General features: G+C 32.7%; 4 protein-coding genes and 2 long non-coding RNA genes across 11 annotated transcripts; 3 read left to right on the top strand and 3 right to left on the bottom strand.

Annotated features, from left to right (window-relative positions):
• The first annotated feature begins 1444 nt into the window (after window positions 1–1444).
• LOC114873597 lies at window positions 1445–4220 on the top strand. Its single transcript, XM_029182076.2, has 8 exons — window positions 1445–1706; window positions 1780–1971; window positions 2084–2652; window positions 2727–2799; window positions 3142–3331; window positions 3489–3689; window positions 3763–3978; window positions 4061–4220. Exons 1-8 carry the CDS (start codon window positions 1509–1511, stop codon window positions 4087–4089), a joined length of 1668 nt encoding a protein of 555 aa, XP_029037909.2. The 5' UTR covers window positions 1445–1508; the 3' UTR covers window positions 4090–4220.
• A 493-nt stretch (window positions 4221–4713) lies between these two features.
• On the bottom strand, window positions 4714–6882 carry LOC114873599. 2 transcript variants are annotated; one of them, XM_029182078.2, is made up of 3 exons: window positions 6611–6882; window positions 6083–6403; window positions 4714–5874 (listed from the first exon to the last, which is right to left on the bottom strand). In XM_029182078.2, the coding sequence occupies exons 2-3, from the start codon at window positions 6368–6370 to the stop codon at window positions 5281–5283; spliced, it is 882 nt and encodes a 293-aa protein (XP_029037911.1). In that variant the 5' UTR covers window positions 6371–6403; window positions 6611–6882; the 3' UTR covers window positions 4714–5280. The 2 variants fall into 2 exon arrangements, with proteins under 2 accessions (XP_029037911.1, XP_029037910.1); XM_029182077.2 differs by having other exon boundaries at window positions 6682–6881.
• Window positions 6883–7316: 434 nt separating this feature from the next.
• Window positions 7317–15045, bottom strand: LOC114873618 (putative uncharacterized protein DDB_G0289263). 5 transcript variants are annotated; one of them, XM_029182137.2, is made up of 11 exons: window positions 14204–15045; window positions 13987–14090; window positions 12280–12719; window positions 11923–12206; window positions 10666–11847; window positions 10226–10521; window positions 9882–9971; window positions 9563–9767; window positions 9356–9457; window positions 8944–9279; window positions 7317–7593 (listed from the first exon to the last, which is right to left on the bottom strand). In XM_029182137.2, the coding sequence occupies exons 2-11, from the start codon at window positions 14081–14083 to the stop codon at window positions 7554–7556; spliced, it is 3072 nt and encodes a 1023-aa protein (XP_029037970.1). In that variant the 5' UTR covers window positions 14084–14090; window positions 14204–15045; the 3' UTR covers window positions 7317–7553. The 5 variants fall into 5 exon arrangements, with proteins under 5 accessions (XP_029037970.1, XP_029037965.1, XP_029037968.1 ...); XM_029182132.2 differs by having other exon boundaries at window positions 9563–9971; XM_029182135.2 differs by having other exon boundaries at window positions 9563–9959.
• On the top strand, window positions 13198–16194 carry LOC114873624. The gene is made up of 3 exons (XR_006830033.1): window positions 13198–13445; window positions 13975–14092; window positions 16105–16194. It is a non-coding gene; the product is annotated as an uncharacterized LOC114873624 (long non-coding RNA).
• Window positions 16132–18138, bottom strand: LOC123988436. The gene is made up of 3 exons (XR_006830034.1): window positions 16780–18138; window positions 16410–16551; window positions 16132–16223 (listed from the first exon to the last, which is right to left on the bottom strand). It is a non-coding gene; the product is annotated as an uncharacterized LOC123988436 (long non-coding RNA).
• Window positions 18139–18265: 127 nt separating this feature from the next.
• Window positions 18266–19987, top strand: LOC114873622 (dysbindin protein homolog). The gene is made up of 5 exons (XM_029182143.2): window positions 18266–18907; window positions 18982–19271; window positions 19336–19491; window positions 19567–19707; window positions 19785–19987. The coding sequence occupies exons 1-5, from the start codon at window positions 18852–18854 to the stop codon at window positions 19871–19873; spliced, it is 732 nt and encodes a 243-aa protein (XP_029037976.1). The 5' UTR covers window positions 18266–18851; the 3' UTR covers window positions 19874–19987.
• Window positions 19988–20165: the final 178 nt, after the last annotated feature.

Raw genomic sequence — 20165 nt, 5'->3', positions numbered from 1 at the left:
AATCAATCGATTCGGTCGAGCGCAGAAAACGAACGAACTGCGCCCTACAGAAAAAGCGAGGAACTAAATTTCTCGTCTGTTTTACCTTTTTGACGTCTATCGCGAGTGAAAAATCAACGAAATCGTAGAACACAATCCACTGGTTTTGTTGTTGTTGTTGTTGTTGTTGTTTTTTTTTTTCCTTTCTTTTATCTTTTCTAAAGCAAAGCCGATCGACCTGATCAGCTTGATCGACTCTGGCTTGAATATATCTTAATTCTTTTATCGATATTTTTAATATTTTTTCTTATTTGTCCATATTGACAGGACGAATGGACGATTAAATGAACCGTTTGCAACCCTGAATAATTATAGATATCGTGAAATAAACGAGATCGTTGATAATTACGTCATTTTAATTGATTATTAAAATACATTCGATTGGTTATAATGTTCAGATAATGATATCTTCATTCCCGTCATACGACGAAGAGCTTTTAAATAGCGCCTATGCGAACATTAGTCTAATAGCAGACAAAGCGTGGACGTTTGACAAAGAAGACCCCTTTCAAAAATTGAATCAATCACTGTGGATTCAGGTGAAATTTATCAATGATTATTTAACCGTTCACTCGTATTAATTGAAATGTAAATTTTCATAACGATAGTATCATAAGGTGAGCGTAAAATATAAAGAAAATGTCGATTATCGAGCGAAACGCGTCCGTGACGTTATTCCGGAATCTCGTTTGGCCATTTATGGTAATTACGAGTACAACGAGGAACGTGAAGCCACGTACAAACCGGAAGACGGCAAAGGATCTACTCCATTACGAAATTTCTGCTGGACGGAAGTTAGCGAGTCGTGGATGCTACCCGACGTCGAAAAGTACTTCAGCTGGTTAACTTCTCACCGGTCACGCTCGAATCATGAATTGTTAGTTTTTCATATGAATTTTTACAATAACGGATACCTACACACTAACGGATAAATTGCCAAACTAACATCGCCAAGTTCGAAAATTAGAACACCGGAAGTCGAGGATGCATCGAAAATCGCGTGCAGTTTTAAATCAGATTGGGACGACTTGCAGAAGAAATACAAGTTGAGCCAAGAATCGAGAAACGCGTCACGCTTAAGCAAGGAAATTGGTAATATAGGTATTAATTAACCATTACCATCCCGTTTTAAGTTAACCAACTATTCTATTCTTGAAGAATCGGATGCTGGAGAGAAAGCCCAGCATCAACGATATACGATAGAAAATTCAATGGAGATGCAGCTGCACATTCGCGTAACCAGCGAAGCGGTTCGAAACCTATGGAAATTGGGTAGCAACGTTCATCGACAATTCGTTCAACAAAGAACACGTTTGCAGTGTTATCATCAGTCACAGCAACCTCTCACGAATAATCGCGAAAACTGTCTTGGCAAAGAAGAACGTCCACAACAATTTTATTATACTTTTCAATATAGACCTCTGATATTCAGAACAGAATATCAAACTGCGCGTACAGAAACCTATGGAATGTCCAGCAAACACTTGCCGCCGGTTTTGAGCCCTGAAGTACCTGAATTTTTCCCAAAAGTACCCCCCATCGTGAGATTAAACAAGGAACAGAATACTAGTCGACTTCAGTATTTCCCATCTCTTAACGAAAGAAGTTATCAAAATGAATTGTTCCCGTATAATAGAACTCAGGGGAACATTGGAACTGTGTATCAGGTTTGGTCAAACATTGGTCACACTTATCGTTTTACAATTCGGCAAATTAATAATTATAAATATAATTTTTCAGAATACCGGAATACCTTTATTACCAGCTACAGACACAACAACAACTACGTTTATCCGACATCCCCCACAATGGTACCAAAGAATGATACCACCCTCTAGCCAGATACACATATCCAGCTCTACTTCACCACCTCGGATGTGTACCTCGATACAACCATTAAGAGCTACCACCATTACTCATCATCCCTTACAAGTACAAGTGATCCCTGACACGTAACAATCTCGTTTTATAGCCGATATTTTTATACATATACATATACATATACATATACATATACATATACATATACATATAAATGATACAGGTACAAGAAAAATTTCTGCAACCAAACCCCATACCGATACCAGTATACCAACACCCCATAGAGCTGTACCATGAAACTGGTCAAAAAAGAAAGAACCAAGGTGTTGATTTTAAAAACCTAATATTATTAACGAAAAACGCGATGAAAGCTCATCGTGGTCAATCGAAACAACAATCTCATGAAAAACCTACCTACGTACTAGAAACTAGAAATAGATCTTCTAAAACAGAATCACAGATGTTTCGATGGTTGGATAAAAGCTGTTCATCAAAAACAAGAGAGTACGCTTCTAGCAATACACTGGTTTCTGAATTGAGCAACTTTGATGGAAGAAACGAGAGAAGAAGAGCAGCATCAAGTTCGAGAAGAGAAAAGGATAATGGATCAAAGAATAACGAACGTTTAAAGACAGAAATCGGAATAATGTCTAATCAAGAAGGCTCATGTACGACGAAATCTAATAACGAGAGAGATCAAAAGGAAATTCGAAACAGAAGAAGACTTTATAGAGACGTATTGACGAATGCTTCGGTGAATCAAACAATGTTTGAAAACGTATTTGAGAAAAGGTAGAAAAGCTCATAATTATAATTATATATGAATATTTTGTTTAAACTCATTAAAATTTTCAACTTAAAATCAGGTACGACGAATTAGAGAAACAAGCAATGGAACAGTACAGAAGCTCGGAAGAATCTTTGGCGCTTAAATATCAAGTACGTATAATATTGTATTTTATTTGACTTACCTTGAAACTATTATTCACCTTCCTCGATGCGTCTTGTCCAACTTGATCTTCGTTGATGCCACTTTATCCAACTTCATCCTCCTCTTGTCCATACACACACGCACACGCACGCATATCCATACAAACGTATACACGAAAAGGAAAAGGAAAAGGAAAACGAAAACGAAAACGAAAACGAAAACGAAAACGAAAACGAAAACGAAAACGAAAACGAAAACGAAAACGAAAACGAAAACGAAAACGAAAACGAAAACGAAAACGAAAAGAGAAATACTGGAAGCACGATACTTCCATCGCGATTTCGTTGTAGGAACTCGAGCGTCAAGCGTTGGAACAATACCGATGTTGTGGTAACGTACAAGACGATGACTCGATGGATAGTAAACAAATCAATGAGGACTCGACGAGAAACGTGAAGGATACCAGTTGCTTTGACGGACAAAGGTGTTCTGGTTTTGGAAGGTGTAGTCCTTTGAACGCTGAGGAAAAAGAGGAAAGAGGTTATCAATTTTGTTTTTTTTTTTTTCTCTAAACATAAAGGATGTTTCAAAAAAGATGTACATTTTGATGTTTTTGAAACACCCTGGGGATAAAGATGATAATTTATAGGATAGATCTGTAGAATTAATTGATGAACAATTACGGACTGTTTCTTAGATTCTTTTTTGCAAACTCAAGATAATGTTGCACGAACGGAAACTAAAAGGGAACCGGTCAATTCTGGACGACCCTTGTACGATACGAGCCCCCCCCGATCGACTGTCCTCTCGAAAAGTTTTACCGCCATGTCCGAAAAAATTTCTTATGAATCGAAAAACACGTGTAAGGGTGCATCAGGTGATAAAACCGGTAAACGTGGTAAATATGCAAGCATATTTTTAAGTATTATTGTATTATTTCTCTAACAAGTATCGTGAAAGAATCATTGTAGTTTCAGTGCGAACATCATCGAAAAGGCGTCTGATACTGGTGTCACCCTTCGAAAAAGAATCAGAGGCTAAACTAACGAGGACAACCGATCTAGAAGAATTTTATTGCATCGCTCAAGGAAGTAAAAATATTTTTGGTTACTATAATAATTCCAAAGTTGGACAAATCGGGGCTGGAGATGAAAATATTACTTTTATTCAATCTCCTAGAACGGAAGGTATAAGTTACTAAAATATTTCAATGTGAACAAGAAATTGCGATATCGCATAATATAAATATATGTATACCTTTTCCTTTAGTCTGGCTCTCAGGTTTTTGGACGACATAGAAACTGGACTTCAGGATAGTCATTCAAGGAGATACGAACCTTGTAAGGGCAATTCATTGAAAAGATCAATTATTATATAATCCATCAAGTAATGTATTTTTAAATATGATAATAAATGCTTCAATACTGTATAATTTACATGTATATTTTCAATCAAAATAACTGGACATACTTTAGTTGTTATATTAAACACACAAGCACGACCCGTAGCACACTAACATATGTATATATATAATATTTTTATGAAACAGCAGATGATCGTTACTAAAATTATTCCAAACTACATACTAAAATTATAATGAACCAAAAAAGTTATTATAATTATCCTATGTAGATTATACAATATTTTTAATTATTCGATCGATATAAGTCATGTAATAAATGTTGCTACCCTTTGCTTTAAAAATACAATGTATAGTTAGAAAATCAAATAAAATAGCCTATTCAGTCTTTTCATACTCTGAATAACAACAGTAAATGATTACGTTGGGAGGACACATTCTAGCTGTAAAAGTTCTTTAAAATAAGAATATAAATATAAATATAAAACGACTATCAAAATATTAAATGTTTATAAAAACAAATTCTCTGATTAATATTTTCAATAATATATATCTCTTGGAAAATTCTATATATATATATAATATTATAGTATCTATGTATAGATACATATATGAGACTTTTTTATTATAGAAACAAATAATTCATATTATACATATTGTATGTTACATATACAGAGTCCGATCGAATAACATGTAAAACAGGATACCGCGTGATTCTTTACGAAAAAAAATAAAAAATGAAAAATAAATAAATAATAAACAAATACAGAAAAATGTTATTCTCTATATTTATTTTTCTTTTTCTTATTTTTTCATAAAGAATCACGTGGTGTCCGCTTTTACATGTCATTCGACCGGATCCTGTATAAAATATAAAAATCTTGTTACATTCGATATGCATACATTTTATCCATGGTTTAACTTTTTCCTGATAATCACATCAGGATCATCTTATAGAAATATAATTTGAGATCATAAATTGCATTATAGAAATACTAAAAGCTGTGTCTTCTAAAGCAATATTGATCTGTATCAATATGATAATAATAGTTTAGGAACTAAAATTGTACAAATGTATGTTAATGAAATAGTACTATAATATAAATATGTATAAACATAGTTAGCTAATCTACCAATTATCAAGAAATTCAAAACCAGTCTTTGGTATAGTTCTCTCTTCTTCTTCCTCCTGATTCAACTGAGAAGACTGAAAGCTATTATAAGAGCTAGGTGTCTCTAACAATGCGGTCGATTCGTTAATATCACTCGATTTCGTACGCGACATTACTACTAACGTATTTGACTGACTTTTATCAGTATCTGAATCTCTTTCTCTAACTAAACTCTCCATATCATCTGCTAGATTATTTTGTAATTTTAATAACGATGTTTTATTCATTAATTTAGTAAATATGCTCTCAGAATGATCATTCTCAATATTCCCCTCTAACAAGCCACTACACTGTTCATCCCCAAAAATACCATTGGGGAAACAATCAGATTGAAAGCAACTAACTGCAAGGGGCAAAGTATAATTGTCATTAAGGGAATTCGAGTTGTTTCTCTGTGATTTGGCTGGACTTGAGAAACGCGATGATTCCCCAAACTGAGCTCTTATCAATTTAGACTTTACATCTTCAGTTGAATCTATTACACTGAGATTCATTTGTGATTGAGTCATGAATGAAAATGGAGCTGAATGTTCATCTCTCCACCGTAATGTCTATAATATCACATTGAAATGAATTTTTCTAACTAAAATACTTATACTATTACTTTTATACAAGAAATAATTTAATCCTTCATTATTCACTGTACAATTAATTAAATTTATTTTTCAGAATTGTCACATGTTTAGAGACAAGAAAAAAAACAAAATTACATTTAATTCATTAAAATGTTAAACAGTATAGATTTAATAGTATACTTACAGAACCAGTCTCGTCGATGACATATTTCATTCCAGTCTGAATTCTTAACTTTGGATACCATTCTGGTATTTCTTTATTAAGTTCAGCTTTTTTTAAAGCATATTTCAAGGCAACCTCTGGTTGAATTATAGTTTCATTGATTGCTTGATTTTGTTCTGCTATACTTAATGCATTCCACAGACCCTCGTAGGCTTCCTTTGTTGCTGTTATATCTTCTCCAATTCTTTGAGCCAAAGGATTTATGCTGTAGAAATACTGTTCAGCTCTTGAACTTGAAGCAGCACTCATATCGTTATTGTTAAATTAATATGAATGAAGTATCTGCAAAAGAAACAAACATATTTTTTTCCAAAACAAGATGAAAAAGATAACAAATTACATCATAAAGTAATAAAGACCCGATTAAAGTAATAAAAATACCGATTAAACAATACAATCATAGGTTATAGAAATACTTAAAAACGATTGATTATTAATAAATATGTACATAGAATTATGGAATGATTAAATAATAGAAAATACAATTACATGCAATAAATGGAAACTACGTGAAATGAATTCATGCAAATATAAGTAATTATTCACTAAACACTGCTTACACAACGAATCTCACTTCTTGAGATTCCATAACGAACTACCGGAAGTATAGTATCGAATAGGATAGGCTTCCGCAAAAAAAAATGGCGGGTTTTCGACCGGCCCCTTGTAGAATAGGTTCCCATATACAGGGTGTACGGTTACGGGTGGGCATCCTTTGATGAAATGGTGACTTTCGAACAACTTTTTCCTTTAGCAAAATGCTCGCGAAGGCTTATTATTTGAATTATTAATGGAAAACACCGAGCAATCAGAGCGCGCATAACGCGCATGCGCAGCTGTAAAAGTCTGTTACGAACCGACGCGACGCGCTACTGTGAGTAAGTAAGTACTTAATTTGTTCGTCGTAGCTTTTAATATTAATATCGTTAAAATTAAGATTTCGAGAATTCTTGCTTTCCCCTGCAATATCATTTTCCTGAGAATAGCCTATCTTACTCAATACTGTAAATATGTACATGTATCGATTATACAAATTCTGTATTTAAAAAATTTCAACGGTCTTATTTATTATCAATGAACAATAAAATATAATCAGTCAGTAATAACAAATTTATTATTAGTTAAACACATTCCTTACGTACATGAAAAGTTCATTTATACGCTGAAATTAAACCGGAAGGAAATACACATTAAATCAAGATTTATTGCATTTTTATTACTTATTCTTTCAAAACAAGAAACTAATAAACAAATTTCAAAACATAATATGGTATTTAATAGCAAAATTTGTGAAACTTTGAAACTTTTAAACTTTCTTATAAATTTAGAATAATATAATGCCCTGTTATTAGTTATATGTACAACTAAATATCATTAAAATTATCATATACTCCTTTTATTATCATACAAATATATACAATGTCGTTATTTTTTAAGTCAGTTCTTGTGTCTTTAGTAACCGTTTTCGCTTCCTATAATTTAAACGGAACGGATAGTTTACTTATTAAAATATAGACGGTACAGAAAGAATGATAAGTATTTACATACAACAATGTTTAACAGGAATGATAATAAATAAAAAGTATGCATGTGATACAAGGATTATACTTAATGCTGGTTATTTAAACCTTACACAATTATTAGTATCTTCGTAAACATTTCACGTACAAACGAGCTTTTAGTTGTGATCCTTCTCTTTACAAATATACATTTACAACCGGTTGTGTATTGGAATAATCCGTTAAATAAGGAATAAAATAGTTTGACAAAAGAATAATTAATTCTTGTAATTTTATCGTATTAACTCTGCACGCATTTTCTTTTTTAATAATCGCATTCAAAAAACGGACGTAGTTTAACAATATGAATCTTTTAAAGCATCCAAGGTACACCATATTTCTTAATCGGAACGAATTTACTGATTAGGTACCTTGCTGGTGATTCCCGTGTCTGATTTGAAATATTCATTAAAAAAAAAAAAAAAAAAAAAAAATAATAATAATAAAAAATAAATTAAAAAGAAATATGCTTATCTTCGTATAGTGAAATCAATACGATTCATTAAAATCTCTAGTCTCGTGAATAAGAACTTCACAGGTGACATGTTACACAGAATATGATCTCTTTCTCTAGATCAAGAAAGGGTGGCACTACATCTTGGAACCATAGTTTACCTGTACGGCATTCGTAATCTTAAAAATCCCGAGGAATACGTAAGTTCCCGTTTAATATCTTTATTAAAAAAAATATACTAATAGAGACGATGATTTACACGCAATTTGAATAGCGTATATAAACTTTGTTTTCATTACATATGACATATATTCTATCTTTTCATAGTGATTATGTATTTCAAATCTTGTTCTGTATTATTTCTAAAATTAACACGAACACCTTTTCAACCCTTATTCCAAATACTGTATTGCTTTAGAATTACATAAACTAATGATAATAACAACGTAAATAGAGGAAAGAAAGAAATAGCCAAAATAACGAAGAAACAAAACAGAACAGAACAGAACAGAACAGAACAGAACAGAACAGAACAGAACAGAACAAAAAAATAAATTATTGAATTCACTTGTGCTCCGATTTAAAATACTTAAAAAATTTGATTTATGTTGCCTGTTAATTTGTGAAATAAAAATAAAATTAAAAAAAATAAAAAAAATAAAAAAAAATGATCAGTTATTGCAAATAGGCAACATAATAATACTCGTAATAAGCAATCGCTACTGATGAAGAACACGAAGATATTTGTCACTAGGGTAAAAAAAAGTAAAAAAACGTAAACTAAATGTAATAAAATTGTCCACAGTTACCTGTTTGACAAGTGTTTCAGAGGACCTAGACTTAGTATAGATGTAGCACCAAGTGCACCTAAATTACAAGTATTAGGATTTCGTGCACCGTCAATCGTAATAATCGGTAAGCCAAAATATCCGCCTGTTTGAGCACTAAGCTGTGACAACGGGATGTAGCTTTGTATACCAAGGTTTGATAAACGATTCAACACGTGAGGAGATTTTAGATCTACAACCGGTAACGCTAATTCCGCGCCACCATTTTGTGCTACGGTATCAACTTCCTTATGATACGCTTGTTTATGCGTTGACAGCGCTTGAGCTGTCGGATATTGGGCAGGACAGAGATTACATCTAATGACAAACATTATTTGATACATTATTATCCGAAATAATTGTGTAAAAAAAAAATGTTTTTAAGCATACTTACTTGTGAAGTAGTTTACTTGGCGCACGGTGAGTAGCCATGTGCTGCGTCAACATTTCTTGATTCTGAAAACTTTTGTCACATACCTGACAAGTAAGCAATGCCCTACAACAGTAAACAATGTTTTGTTGTTGTTGTTATTGTTGTTGTTGTTGTTATTATTATTATTAAATATTAGAATAATGACAAGTTTCCTGTGATATGCTTTACCGTGGAGGTCTTCCGCGTCTAACAACTGGCATTTGTGGTGGAGTATCTTGAGTTAAATCTACAGTGGGTGGTCTCGGTGGTCTTTCCACTTCATTCACAGCTGTTTTATTCTGTTTATTCTGAGGAACAGCAAATTGGCCCTGTTCTGGTTGCTTTTTTTGTGAATGAGCTGGTATGATAGAAATAGCAGAATTCAGAGTGAGCGCTGTAAAATTTAAAGGCTGCTGTGAAGATGTAGTCTTCTGTGGCTGGGAAGGTATCTGCTGTTTGTTTTGTTCGCTTGATTTATTTTTATTTGCTGCTGGAGTAACAGTAATACCTCGGGCTGCTAGTACATTCGCCACAGCCTTAGCATCGGACTTCTTGCTACCGGCACTCGATGTATTCTGCACTTGAGCTGGAGCGGAACCTTTAGATTAGTAAAATATGTTTCTTTTTATTTCCGCAATGCACCTCTTCCACGAACAGTTATTTCTTTTAATTTTTTTGTTTATGATACAGTCAAATAAACATATAAAATTTATAACGATAAATGGTAAAAGAAATTTATAAAAGCACCAAAATCAAAACTAATTCTTAGAAGAGGTATTCAAGTAAGGAAACATAAACGATATAATATTATATCCTAGATTAAAATACATTTGATGAAATATTAAAAAGTACCTGGCTGTCGAACACTGAGGGTTATAGAATCCGTAAGATGTATCGTGGAATCGTTTCTAGTCTGTTGAGTGGTAGCACCTTGAACATTTTGTATAACTGGCAAACCGTCATTTCTTTTTTGTTGTGCAATAACATGACAGTCTGCGTCTTCGTTTCTGTCTGGCAATAAAACGTCCAATCGTCGTTGTTTTATAGCTGAATTATTTTGTTGTTGTTGTTGTTGTGCTTGTGTTTGTTGCAATGGACGTTTCATACGTTGCCGCGGAGTGGATCCATTCTGTGGTATCCGCGGTGTCCTACAAATGCATAAATGCAAATTAAACTGTTTAATACTTTTTCTAAAGAATGGTTTATCATTGTCTGTTTGTATCATGTAAATCTGATATTCTTTTTACAAACAATTTGTACATGTTCATGTTTATTTCATCAATAGTACTTGCCGACTACTTTGCGCAACGGTAGGATACCTTCCGCGTGAAATTTGTTGAGACAATTGAGGATGCATTTGTGGCGGCGCACTCATTTGTGGATATGGACCCGGCCCGTATTGCGAATATAGATGTGCTATATGAGGAGGATAATGCATGCTCTGCGGACCAGGAACCCTATACAGTGGAGGCCTTCCCGGTGGCTGTACAAAATAATTTGGGCCAGGAATCATTGTATTAGCACCTGGTGGAAGACTTGGAGGCATTTGCGTTTGCGGAAGTGGCATACGTTGTACTTGTTGAGCTAATTGTTGTACAGGTGCAGGTAATTGCTCAAAGTTAACAGGTGGTAATATCTGCTGTCCAGGATTTGATACTGAATTGTATGTAGGCGAATTTGTTTGATGCGGAGAGTTTAAAGGAGAAATCCTATTTATTTGCTGCGAATTTGGTGTGTTTGGAGATTCCATCGAGGTTGCATGAGGCGAGTGGATATTCAATTGTGGAGATGCTTGACTCAAATGAGGTGAATTTTGATTTAAATGCGGCGAACTCGCATTTAAATGAGGAGACAATTGGCTCACACTCGGAGATAAAGGTGTTCCGTGCATTTGAGCCTTATGCATAGAAACTTCTAACGGTGAATGAAAAATAAGATTAATACATTCAGAAATATTGCACTGATAATGTCCAACTTTGCTACGATGCTCATCGAGGTGAGCTATATCTTTGAACTTCTCGTTACAGACACGGCATGTACTGACTGTCTCGGCTAACTTTTCAAGCGAAACGTATTCCGTTTCTGGCGGTAAATTATTTGATAACCTTTCATTCTGATTGTGTCTTTGATGGTCGATCAAGTTTTGTAACAACGACCCAGCATTTTCCATATTATTATCACCACCCCCATGATCAGACTGTTCATCGCTTTCTTTAGGAACCTCATTATTTTTATTATTCAAATTAGCAGATAACTGATTCCAATTGAAACCTGTTGCACTTTCTGTTGAATTATCAGGTTTATCCTCGTTTTCAGATGAACAATTTGCTGAATGGTTTAAAAATCTAGAAGAGTTTGTTATAATACTAATAGTTGGATTTTCCTCCAAATCATCGGTCATGTTGGTTTCGTCTCTTCTATCATCGTCGTCTTCGATACTTGAATTGTCAATTAACTGACTCATAGGCCTAGATCTGAAACGTTAAGTAACGCATAATGTAGCAAATAATAACAGCTTATAAAAGAAGCGCTTGAACGTGCAATATTACCCAGATTGTTCGCCAAGTTTTCTCAGGTTTTCAATTGTTTCTCTACACGTTGCTTCCAATGCGTCTGATTCTTCATGGTCCTCTCCTTCGGAAAGTCTTTTATCCGAGTTGTCATACTGGCCTGTACTTTGTAAATCATCTACATTTTGATCTTCTTTTTCAGATGGATTTGCCATATCACTCCCTACACCCGAATCACCTTCGTTTACATCTATGGATGGTCTATCATTTTCTTCCAATAGATTATGGTCGTGGGTATCAAATTTAACGTTCCCATATTCATCCTAAAAACAATATATTTTTGTATTTGTAAAACTGTAACATTTAATTTTTCTTATATTCGCTATTAGAACATACCTGCTGTTCTACCATCACCTCTTTAAGTTTAAACGACTGGATAGTCGAATTTTCTGTATTTTTATCGTGCGTTTGATCATTCTCTTTTGCCGCAGCCACGTCTTTTGTACCCAGATTAATGTTGGTGTTTACAACAGCAAAATCTTTGGATTCAGGTGATTTTTTAAGCGTAAGTTTAAGCGAATCAGACAAACTTTGCTTTTTTAATGTTAGCTTCAAAGATCCCTTTTTCTCTGGATCAAGCCAATACGTATTATTGTATTTTCTTTTTATGCTTTTCAGATTTGAAATTCTTTTCAATACTATCCGTGGTTTTCCTAAATGTGTATGTATGTGAATACGTAACTGTTTCTTTGATATAAATTGTTTTCTACAAATTTCGCAATGTAACAATGGAATTTGTAATGAAAATACTGAATTCTGATCATCTATATGTTCACCTGAAATAAAATATTCCAGTAATTACATCACATTCATCTCTTCGTTAAAAACAAAATTGTTTATTACGGTTGAAAGCAAACAAGTAACACAAATACAGGACATCTAACAACCTTTTTGAATAAAAACCCCGAAAAAATTGTCAACTTGTTAATTTGCCGCGCTTTCGTGTCTTCTGTCAAGTCGACTAAACTTGTGTCGTTGTTCGTTATAAAGTCTGTGAAAGTTACACATTAGTTACATATATCCATACACGTTTCGTATTTCAACGGTTCGCTCGTTCGGTCATTATATCAACGCGCGTCCCCCGTGTTACAACGGATGTAAACAATCGATGCCGATGTATACGCAGCAACAGCAAGTGTTCACGCAAAATGGTTGCAAACAGTAGACAACCGAGCGCAAGCAATATAATTGCCTTTGCTTTTGCCGAGAATTGAAAACGGGACTCTCCAATCGATATTACCTAAAGAATGAATATCATTGGTTCGATTCGTATTAACGAAAATTCCCGCCGTAATGTATGTAGCTCGTGCTAAAATGCGTTTCGCCTGATTACATTTTTGACGTTAACTCATTTTTTAATGATCATAAATGATTACATACGTTGATTTATGTAAACTGACTTGCTGAAGAAATTGATGGAATATTTCTAAATCGATTGGAGAAAAGTATTAAAACAGAGAAAGGATATCTTTTTAAATATTTACATACATACATAAAATAGGGTAAAGTATTTCATTTCATCGATGGTAGAAACGATACATCAATTTGTGTTTTATTAAACTTAAATAAAAAATATCAATTATATTGTATCCGTTTTATATTAACGTGTTTAATAACATTAATTTTTCAGTATCAAACCGTTCCTAACCTTTTCTCGAAAATACAGCATTTTTTCTTTTTTCTTTCTTCTTTTTTCTTTTTATATAAAACCACATCAAATTTATCGTAATTATATTTTTCTTTTAGTTATAATGTTCAACATTTATTTCATTGAATAATGAATGAAGGATACATTTTTATATCTACAGTAAGATTTTAGTAGAAGAATTTATGGGACAGGTATACGAACCAAAAAACATAAAACATGTTGCAATAACAATATTTTAACTTTTTATAAGGCTTTAGAAACTATTTTTGAGATAATAAATTTGATAAATGCAGGTTATAAGCTTTAAACTATATGTATATACATATAGATGTTGATGCATCATTTGTTTATCATATACATAATATGTACATTTAATATTCTAGGAAAAAACATACCAAATCTTTGTATATCGTCCAGTGCATCGTCCTTCCAAATTTTGTTCTCATCAGAAAATTTGAATTCTTCAAAATCTGGATCTAATGAATTGTTCATTTCCAATCTGTAAGTAAAGTTAATGACTTTTTTTTATCATTACATAATATAAATATCGCATGTAACTTGTTAACAACAATGTTACAATTATTAATTAACATTGCTGCATGTCATACTTACAGGCATTGTTATTAACAATGCAAATTGTCATAAAGTCAGCAACAAAGATTTATCTTGATATAAATAACCATTCATTAACATTTAAATACAGTGACAAAGAAATTGTGTAATTTGTTTCAGTAAATAGTTCACATATTTTTCACGTGTACGATAATAATTTTTAATCACTAACAAAAATAAGTAGACAAGAGTCCCGCGAAAATGGATCATAAATCGTACTATTTCATTTAGTGTTATTAGGAAATGTCCATTACGATTTATAATTGTAAATTATTGAATGGAAATAAGGTCGATTAAACAAGCGCCTAACAAACTTTCAACATGCATTAATGTTAACTATACAAGTAAAAATAACACCAAGTTTATTTTTACTCAATTACTATTGATACCGCGTTGATCATAGTACATTTATTAGATTCATTTAAAAATCAGTCACGATTCATTCGATGCATATGAAATTAGAAACAAAAACATATACTATTTTAATATACATATAGGTGATAAAAGTTTTTCCCGGCTTCTCTGGCATATAGTTAAATTGTATGACTGTCAACGATTATGACATGATCACTGTGTTGTTTATGACACGTTTGGAATAGCGATATTCAACGAAGATAAAATCGGCGCGTCAACTGCGGTGCCTACCGTATCCAATCTGAACTTATTATTAGTACGTGTTATATCGAGCCGCCAATATGGCGGCGATGCGATGAAACCCGCGCGTCAGACAGGATAATCAACTCAATGTGAATTCGTGCCGAACTGTTGAGGCGCGTTCAGCGACGGGTTCAGAGTGTTCAGATGCGTTGTTTTGTAAGAACGCGCGCGCGCGCGCGTACAAGGTAGCCTGCGCCGATTTGCTGCAAACCGTCGAGCTTCCCTCTCCTCTCTCCTCCTCTCCTCTCTTCCCGTCAGTTTGTTTCTTCGTATCTAACTTCTCCTTCGTTGCACACCATTACCACCTTTATCCGCTTCCTTTTCCCTTCCCCTCTTCTCTTCTTCTCTTCTACTCTTTCTCTCGAACTCTTTTACTTCCAACGTTGCATTTCCTTTATCAAAGATCGAAGGGTTCACTCTTGGCGCATGGTTTTTAGTTATACAAGAAATATACGCAGCAAATGTGTTGCGCTATTCTGTACGCCCTTCAGGCAGAACCCAATAAAACAAAAATAATCCACAGGGATGTATACACACATACGTATGCCGGATCTGTTCGAGAGGGAGGAAGTAGAGAAGGAGGCCAAATTGAAATTAAGTCAACCTAACGTGCACTCAAGTATGAGTAGGGAGCCAATCCGCTCATAGCAAGTATTGTCGGCGCAGGCGCAGCTCGAACATCACCGTACAACTCTGCTCTGTTTCTCTCTCTCTCCCCCCCCTTCTCTCTTTCTCTTCTTTACCCCTTTTTCTTTTCCTTTCCTTCTGTTCTCTTGTGAACGAACATCTCTTTCTCACCCATTTCCACCAACTAATTCTCTTATACTTCTTTTTTTTTTCCTGTTATCCTCGTTCTAACTTGTATCCCTCCCTATTTTTCCTCCATTCTCTTTACCACCCCTCCAATGTTCTACGGTTTCCCTCAGTCCTTGTAATTCTCCAACAAAATCGTCAACGTTAACTATCCAATTGCCACCTGTCAACCATTGCACCTAAAAGCTCTGCAGCCATAATTATTTATAGTTAGCGTACCGATATCGCCAACATCATGGTAGTGTTTGTTATACAAATGTAACTTTTCAACTTCATACATTGAAATCATACATAAATTTAGAAAATAGATTTTATAGTCATTGTTCGAGACTTTTGTTTTAAAACCATTTTATTCTTGTTGTAGCTACATATATGTACTTATATATGTACTTACATATAACACGGAATTGAAATATAATGTATCTTTTCAGGTTTTAACCTCTCGTGTTGTATTTTATCCTCATACTTCATTGAGGGGAAGAAGCGTCGATAAGAAGTTTTCCGGGTATAGCTTTTCCATTGAAAATCAAATATCAAAACGTAGGTATACCTGAAATAACCGGTTTTGTCAAGAAAATATATGTAAATATGTATGTGAACGAGGCGTGGCAGGAATGGTTGGAGGCCGAAAGGAAGCAATATAGTAGGGGAACTTAACGGAACATGTCGAAAATTGCCGAATGAAGCTTCTATTGATCGCAACAGGTTCTTCACTGTTTTCTATTGAGATACTCACCAATTCAACTTTGAAATCCTATATTTAGCTTGCGAAACTTCATATTGTTTTATTAGCCTATGTTAACCCAAAATTCAATAACATAGTAATACTTTTTTTTTATCATTTCCAGCTTGTTAACGTCAATGTTGAGTATTGTGACCTTGAAATAGTTAAGTAATTTAATGAGCCAATTGTTCATTCTAAAATCAGGTAGGATTCATATTTCTCTTCATTTACTTTTATATGATTAAAAGTTGTCAAAAAAACTAACTTTTTCAATATTTATTTGAACTATATTTTTACCACTTTATTCGCAGCGAATAAAATTGAAGCAAGCAATGAAATAGTTAAATGTAGATTAATATTCCCATTTCAGGAAATACTTAACTATTGATTTCATCCCTACCATGAAGTCTTTGTCCTTTGGTTAGATATTTCTACTAGTATGCGCTGTAGTCGTACTAGTATGCGCAGAAAGGTAACCGCTTTTATGGAGAAGACGAGTTCACCACGATATAGTAGTGGCTTAACTTGATGCAAGGAGAAAGGGGATACTTGGATACGTTCGTTGACCCAACATCTCTGACTACTCCTCCCTCTCCATTACTACCTCCCACAAATCTGGTTTCACTGCGAGTTGCGCACAACTTTCTAAGCTCGATCCTTAACGAGGCTTATTCAAGTTATACTCATTGTATGTGTAGTAGGAGCAGAAAAAGAGTCATCGGTAAAAGCTTCAGTTAACTTGTAGCATCATACAAAACTGATCTATGTGTTATCAATAAGATAATTTGTATTTTTAAAGTTGGATGAAATTTGTAATATTACTCGAATCTTTCTACGAAATAGCTATTCATTTTTGTTACCGTTATTACTGACTACACATGTCAGCTTTACCCCTATCAAGAATATTTACAAGAGAAAGAAATGGATATAATGGTATACTTGGCAACACAGGGGATGCCTCCATTCATTTCTTTAGTTCTGCCATGTTTCACAGAATTCTATTCTTTTCTTTTATTTTTGACTAATGCAATTCATGCTGTATGTATCTACATACAATACATCATCAATTGTATTATAATAAAATAAAAGAATGTGATAATTATGATTGATATCTGATCCAATATTCATTGTTAAAGCAGTGCAATTTATCATTCCTTTCAAAATTATACTTTTTATCTGGAATATTTGCCAAATTTACATTATTTAAACTAAATTAAATCTTAAAAGTGGTACTACTCGTTATTAGGATATTTTTATTCCGTTTAATTAACGTGATTTAAGTGAAATGAAAACTAATTTGATACTTCATCCAATTAATGTTATTTACTGATTTTTCTTGCACAGGTAAATTGCAATTTGACCTCGTTTGTTGACCTCACTGGTTGCTAGGTTCCAAGTCACATTGCCGGGCGAGGGAGTAAAGCTTTAGCGACGTTGCCAAATAGCTTAATATTAAAAATATGCAGTTAAAATATATGATAAAATTTCTGTTATTAGAAAAAATGGTAATTTACCATAAATATTTCATGACGGATTTGTTTAATTGTAACATAATAATAAAGATATATTTAGGTCATTAAAACTTGTCTAATATAATATGTCATTCAGAATTTATTTTATTAAGCACAGTGATACTGAATATTATTAATTACCGTATCACGATACTTGAGTAATAGCAGTTATTATTGTTTTTAGTCATTGATATCGTAATTATTAATAGTTTGTCGTATTTTATTAATCATGATTATATGAAGTGTAATTACTACTTTTAATCAAATGTATGTATATAAGTACAATATCTGTATACATATATGTATATATATAAAATACAAATTGAGTATTGTTGAGTATTCAGTGCTACCAACGGAAAGAAACGCCTTGCAAAGTGTTATTATACGAAACGAAATATTTTAATTAAAAAGTACACAGTACATATATGCATATGTACATGAATCAATTATATATTTACGTTAATTAAAAAACATTAATGATTTGTTAAAGAATGAATTTTTTATAATCACTTATTTTATATTCTTAAATTTAAGCTGACAACACCTAACATGAATTTTTAAAATTGCAAATTTATAAATGACACATTCTAATAAACAGCTGGATTAGAAATTAACTGCGTATATAATAGAATATTAATAAACATAAATACTAACTGTTAGTGATTCCGGAAAAGAGGTTATTTTAGCACTTGTAATACCCTATTATATATATATATATATATATATATATGTATGTATAGTTATACTAATTTGTAGCAATTTGATAAGTATTATTTTACACTAATTTATTAACAAGAGTTCATTATTCATCAATGATGGATATAACAGTAACAAATACAACTAATATTACTGTGATTTGAATATTAATGGTGTTCTATGTAACAAAATTAACTATATATGAAATTAATTAGTGTATTATAAACAAAGGATATAATCCATAACCATGTTTGGTACTTTGCGCAATAAATTTCAAACTGTACAAGAAGGTATATCAGCTAGGTAAAGAATTTTTGTAAAGGTAGTTTATTACCTATTTTACATGTACACATCCTATATTGACTTAATAATTTTAGTATTCGAGGGTTAACAGTTGTTGAAAATCCAAAACTTAAAAAATCTGTCAATATAAGGAATGTTAATTATGATGCTGGAGCTGACATCTTACACAGATTTCAATTACAATGGAATGAATTGCACGAGCTTGCAGAAGAGAATACAGGGAAAGCACAAGAGGCTAATAATCTTATAGGAACCATTTATGAAAGACTTGAAGAAGAATGGAAAAATATTACATGTTTAAATAGTACATTAGCTCATATTCCAAAAATCAACAATGCGATACAAGATCTCATGGACCAAATAGGTACTAATAAAATAAGTACATTTTTCAATATAAGCTTACTAAAAAATGCCTATTATTGTTAAAGGAACATTACAAGAAATGTTTGAGGAAGTAGAAGGTGCTATATATAGATTAGAAGATTTGAATGAAATGTTGGACTTGCAAAATAGACAATTGGATCATAGATTTCAATTAGCTTTATATAAAGAAAAGAAACTTGCAGAGTTAAATATTATTAAAGGTATCGCGTGTAATGTTTAAATTGTGTTAACTGAATTTAGATGGAAGAAATACTTAAAGAATATATTAATTTTAGCAAAATTAGCCAATGAGCATATTGAAAGAGTATCACAATATGAGCTTAAACAACAGAAGATGATGAAAGAAAGAAGAGAGACATTTGAAGAGGTCTTTAAAGAAGAACTTAAAGAATATAAAGAAACAGGATCCATATCCAGTATGTTATAATATAGTTGAAAATAAGAAATTAACATTATTTGTTGAAATATCAACCAATTTATTTTCATTTTATAGAGTTACCAGTCACACAACAAGGGCCTTCATTGGATGAAATAGTTCTAGATGTAGATTCGGCTGTATTCGATAAATTCTTAGAAAATTAATAGTACTCATACCATTTTAAATATTTCTAAATATAAAAATAAATCATCTTTAATTACTATATAAAACTGATGTGTATATACAAATTATACAAAAAATAAAAAATATTTTAGGAATATATAATATTATGAATTATCCATCTTAAACTAATACAGTGCATGTTGTTAATGCAACATTTAATTATTGATAAATGATAAAACACGATACTTATTTGTTTTTCAGTATTTATTTGTATATACATATATAGAGGGCCGCGAAGTTCGTTTCTAACCTAAAACTTAAAATGATCGGTAA

This window comes from Osmia bicornis, chromosome 13 (assembly GCF_907164935.1).
Source record: "Osmia bicornis bicornis chromosome 13, iOsmBic2.1, whole genome shotgun sequence".
NCBI classification, from domain to species: Eukaryota; Metazoa; Arthropoda; class Insecta; order Hymenoptera; family Megachilidae; genus Osmia; species Osmia bicornis.
This window is presented reverse-complemented; position numbering and strand designations above follow the sequence as displayed.

Excerpts from the sequence above, each read along its gene's own strand:
- LOC114873618 (XM_029182132.2), bottom strand. The coding sequence starts at position 14,083 with ATGAACAATTCATTAGATCCAGATTTTGAAGAATTCAAATTTTCTGAT. Across the intron at positions 11,848-11,922 it reads AAACTTGGCGAACAATCTGG|ATCTAGGCCTATGAGTCAGT; the intron begins GTAATATTGCAC and ends TTAACGTTTCAG. Across the intron at positions 7,594-8,943 it reads CTGAAACACTTGTCAAACAG|GAAGCGAAAACGGTTACTAA; the intron begins GTAACTGTGGAC and ends TTTAAATTATAG.
- LOC114873622 (XM_029182143.2), top strand. The coding sequence starts at position 18,852 with ATGTTTGGTACTTTGCGCAATAAATTTCAAACTGTACAAGAAGGTATA. Across the intron at positions 19,492-19,566 it reads AGAGTTAAATATTATTAAAG|CAAAATTAGCCAATGAGCAT; the intron begins GTATCGCGTGTA and ends TATTAATTTTAG. Across the intron at positions 19,708-19,784 it reads AGAAACAGGATCCATATCCA|AGTTACCAGTCACACAACAA; the intron begins GTATGTTATAAT and ends TTCATTTTATAG.
- LOC114873597 (XM_029182076.2), top strand. The coding sequence starts at position 1,509 with ATGTCCAGCAAACACTTGCCGCCGGTTTTGAGCCCTGAAGTACCTGAA. Across the intron at positions 1,707-1,779 it reads ACATTGGAACTGTGTATCAG|AATACCGGAATACCTTTATT; the intron begins GTTTGGTCAAAC and ends ATAATTTTTCAG. Across the intron at positions 2,653-2,726 it reads GAAAACGTATTTGAGAAAAG|GTACGACGAATTAGAGAAAC; the intron begins GTAGAAAAGCTC and ends ACTTAAAATCAG.
- LOC114873599 (XM_029182078.2), bottom strand. The coding sequence starts at position 6,370 with ATGAGTGCTGCTTCAAGTTCAAGAGCTGAACAGTATTTCTACAGCATA. Across the intron at positions 5,875-6,082 it reads TCATCGACGAGACTGGTTCT|ACATTACGGTGGAGAGATGA; the intron begins GTAAGTATACTA and ends GTGATATTATAG.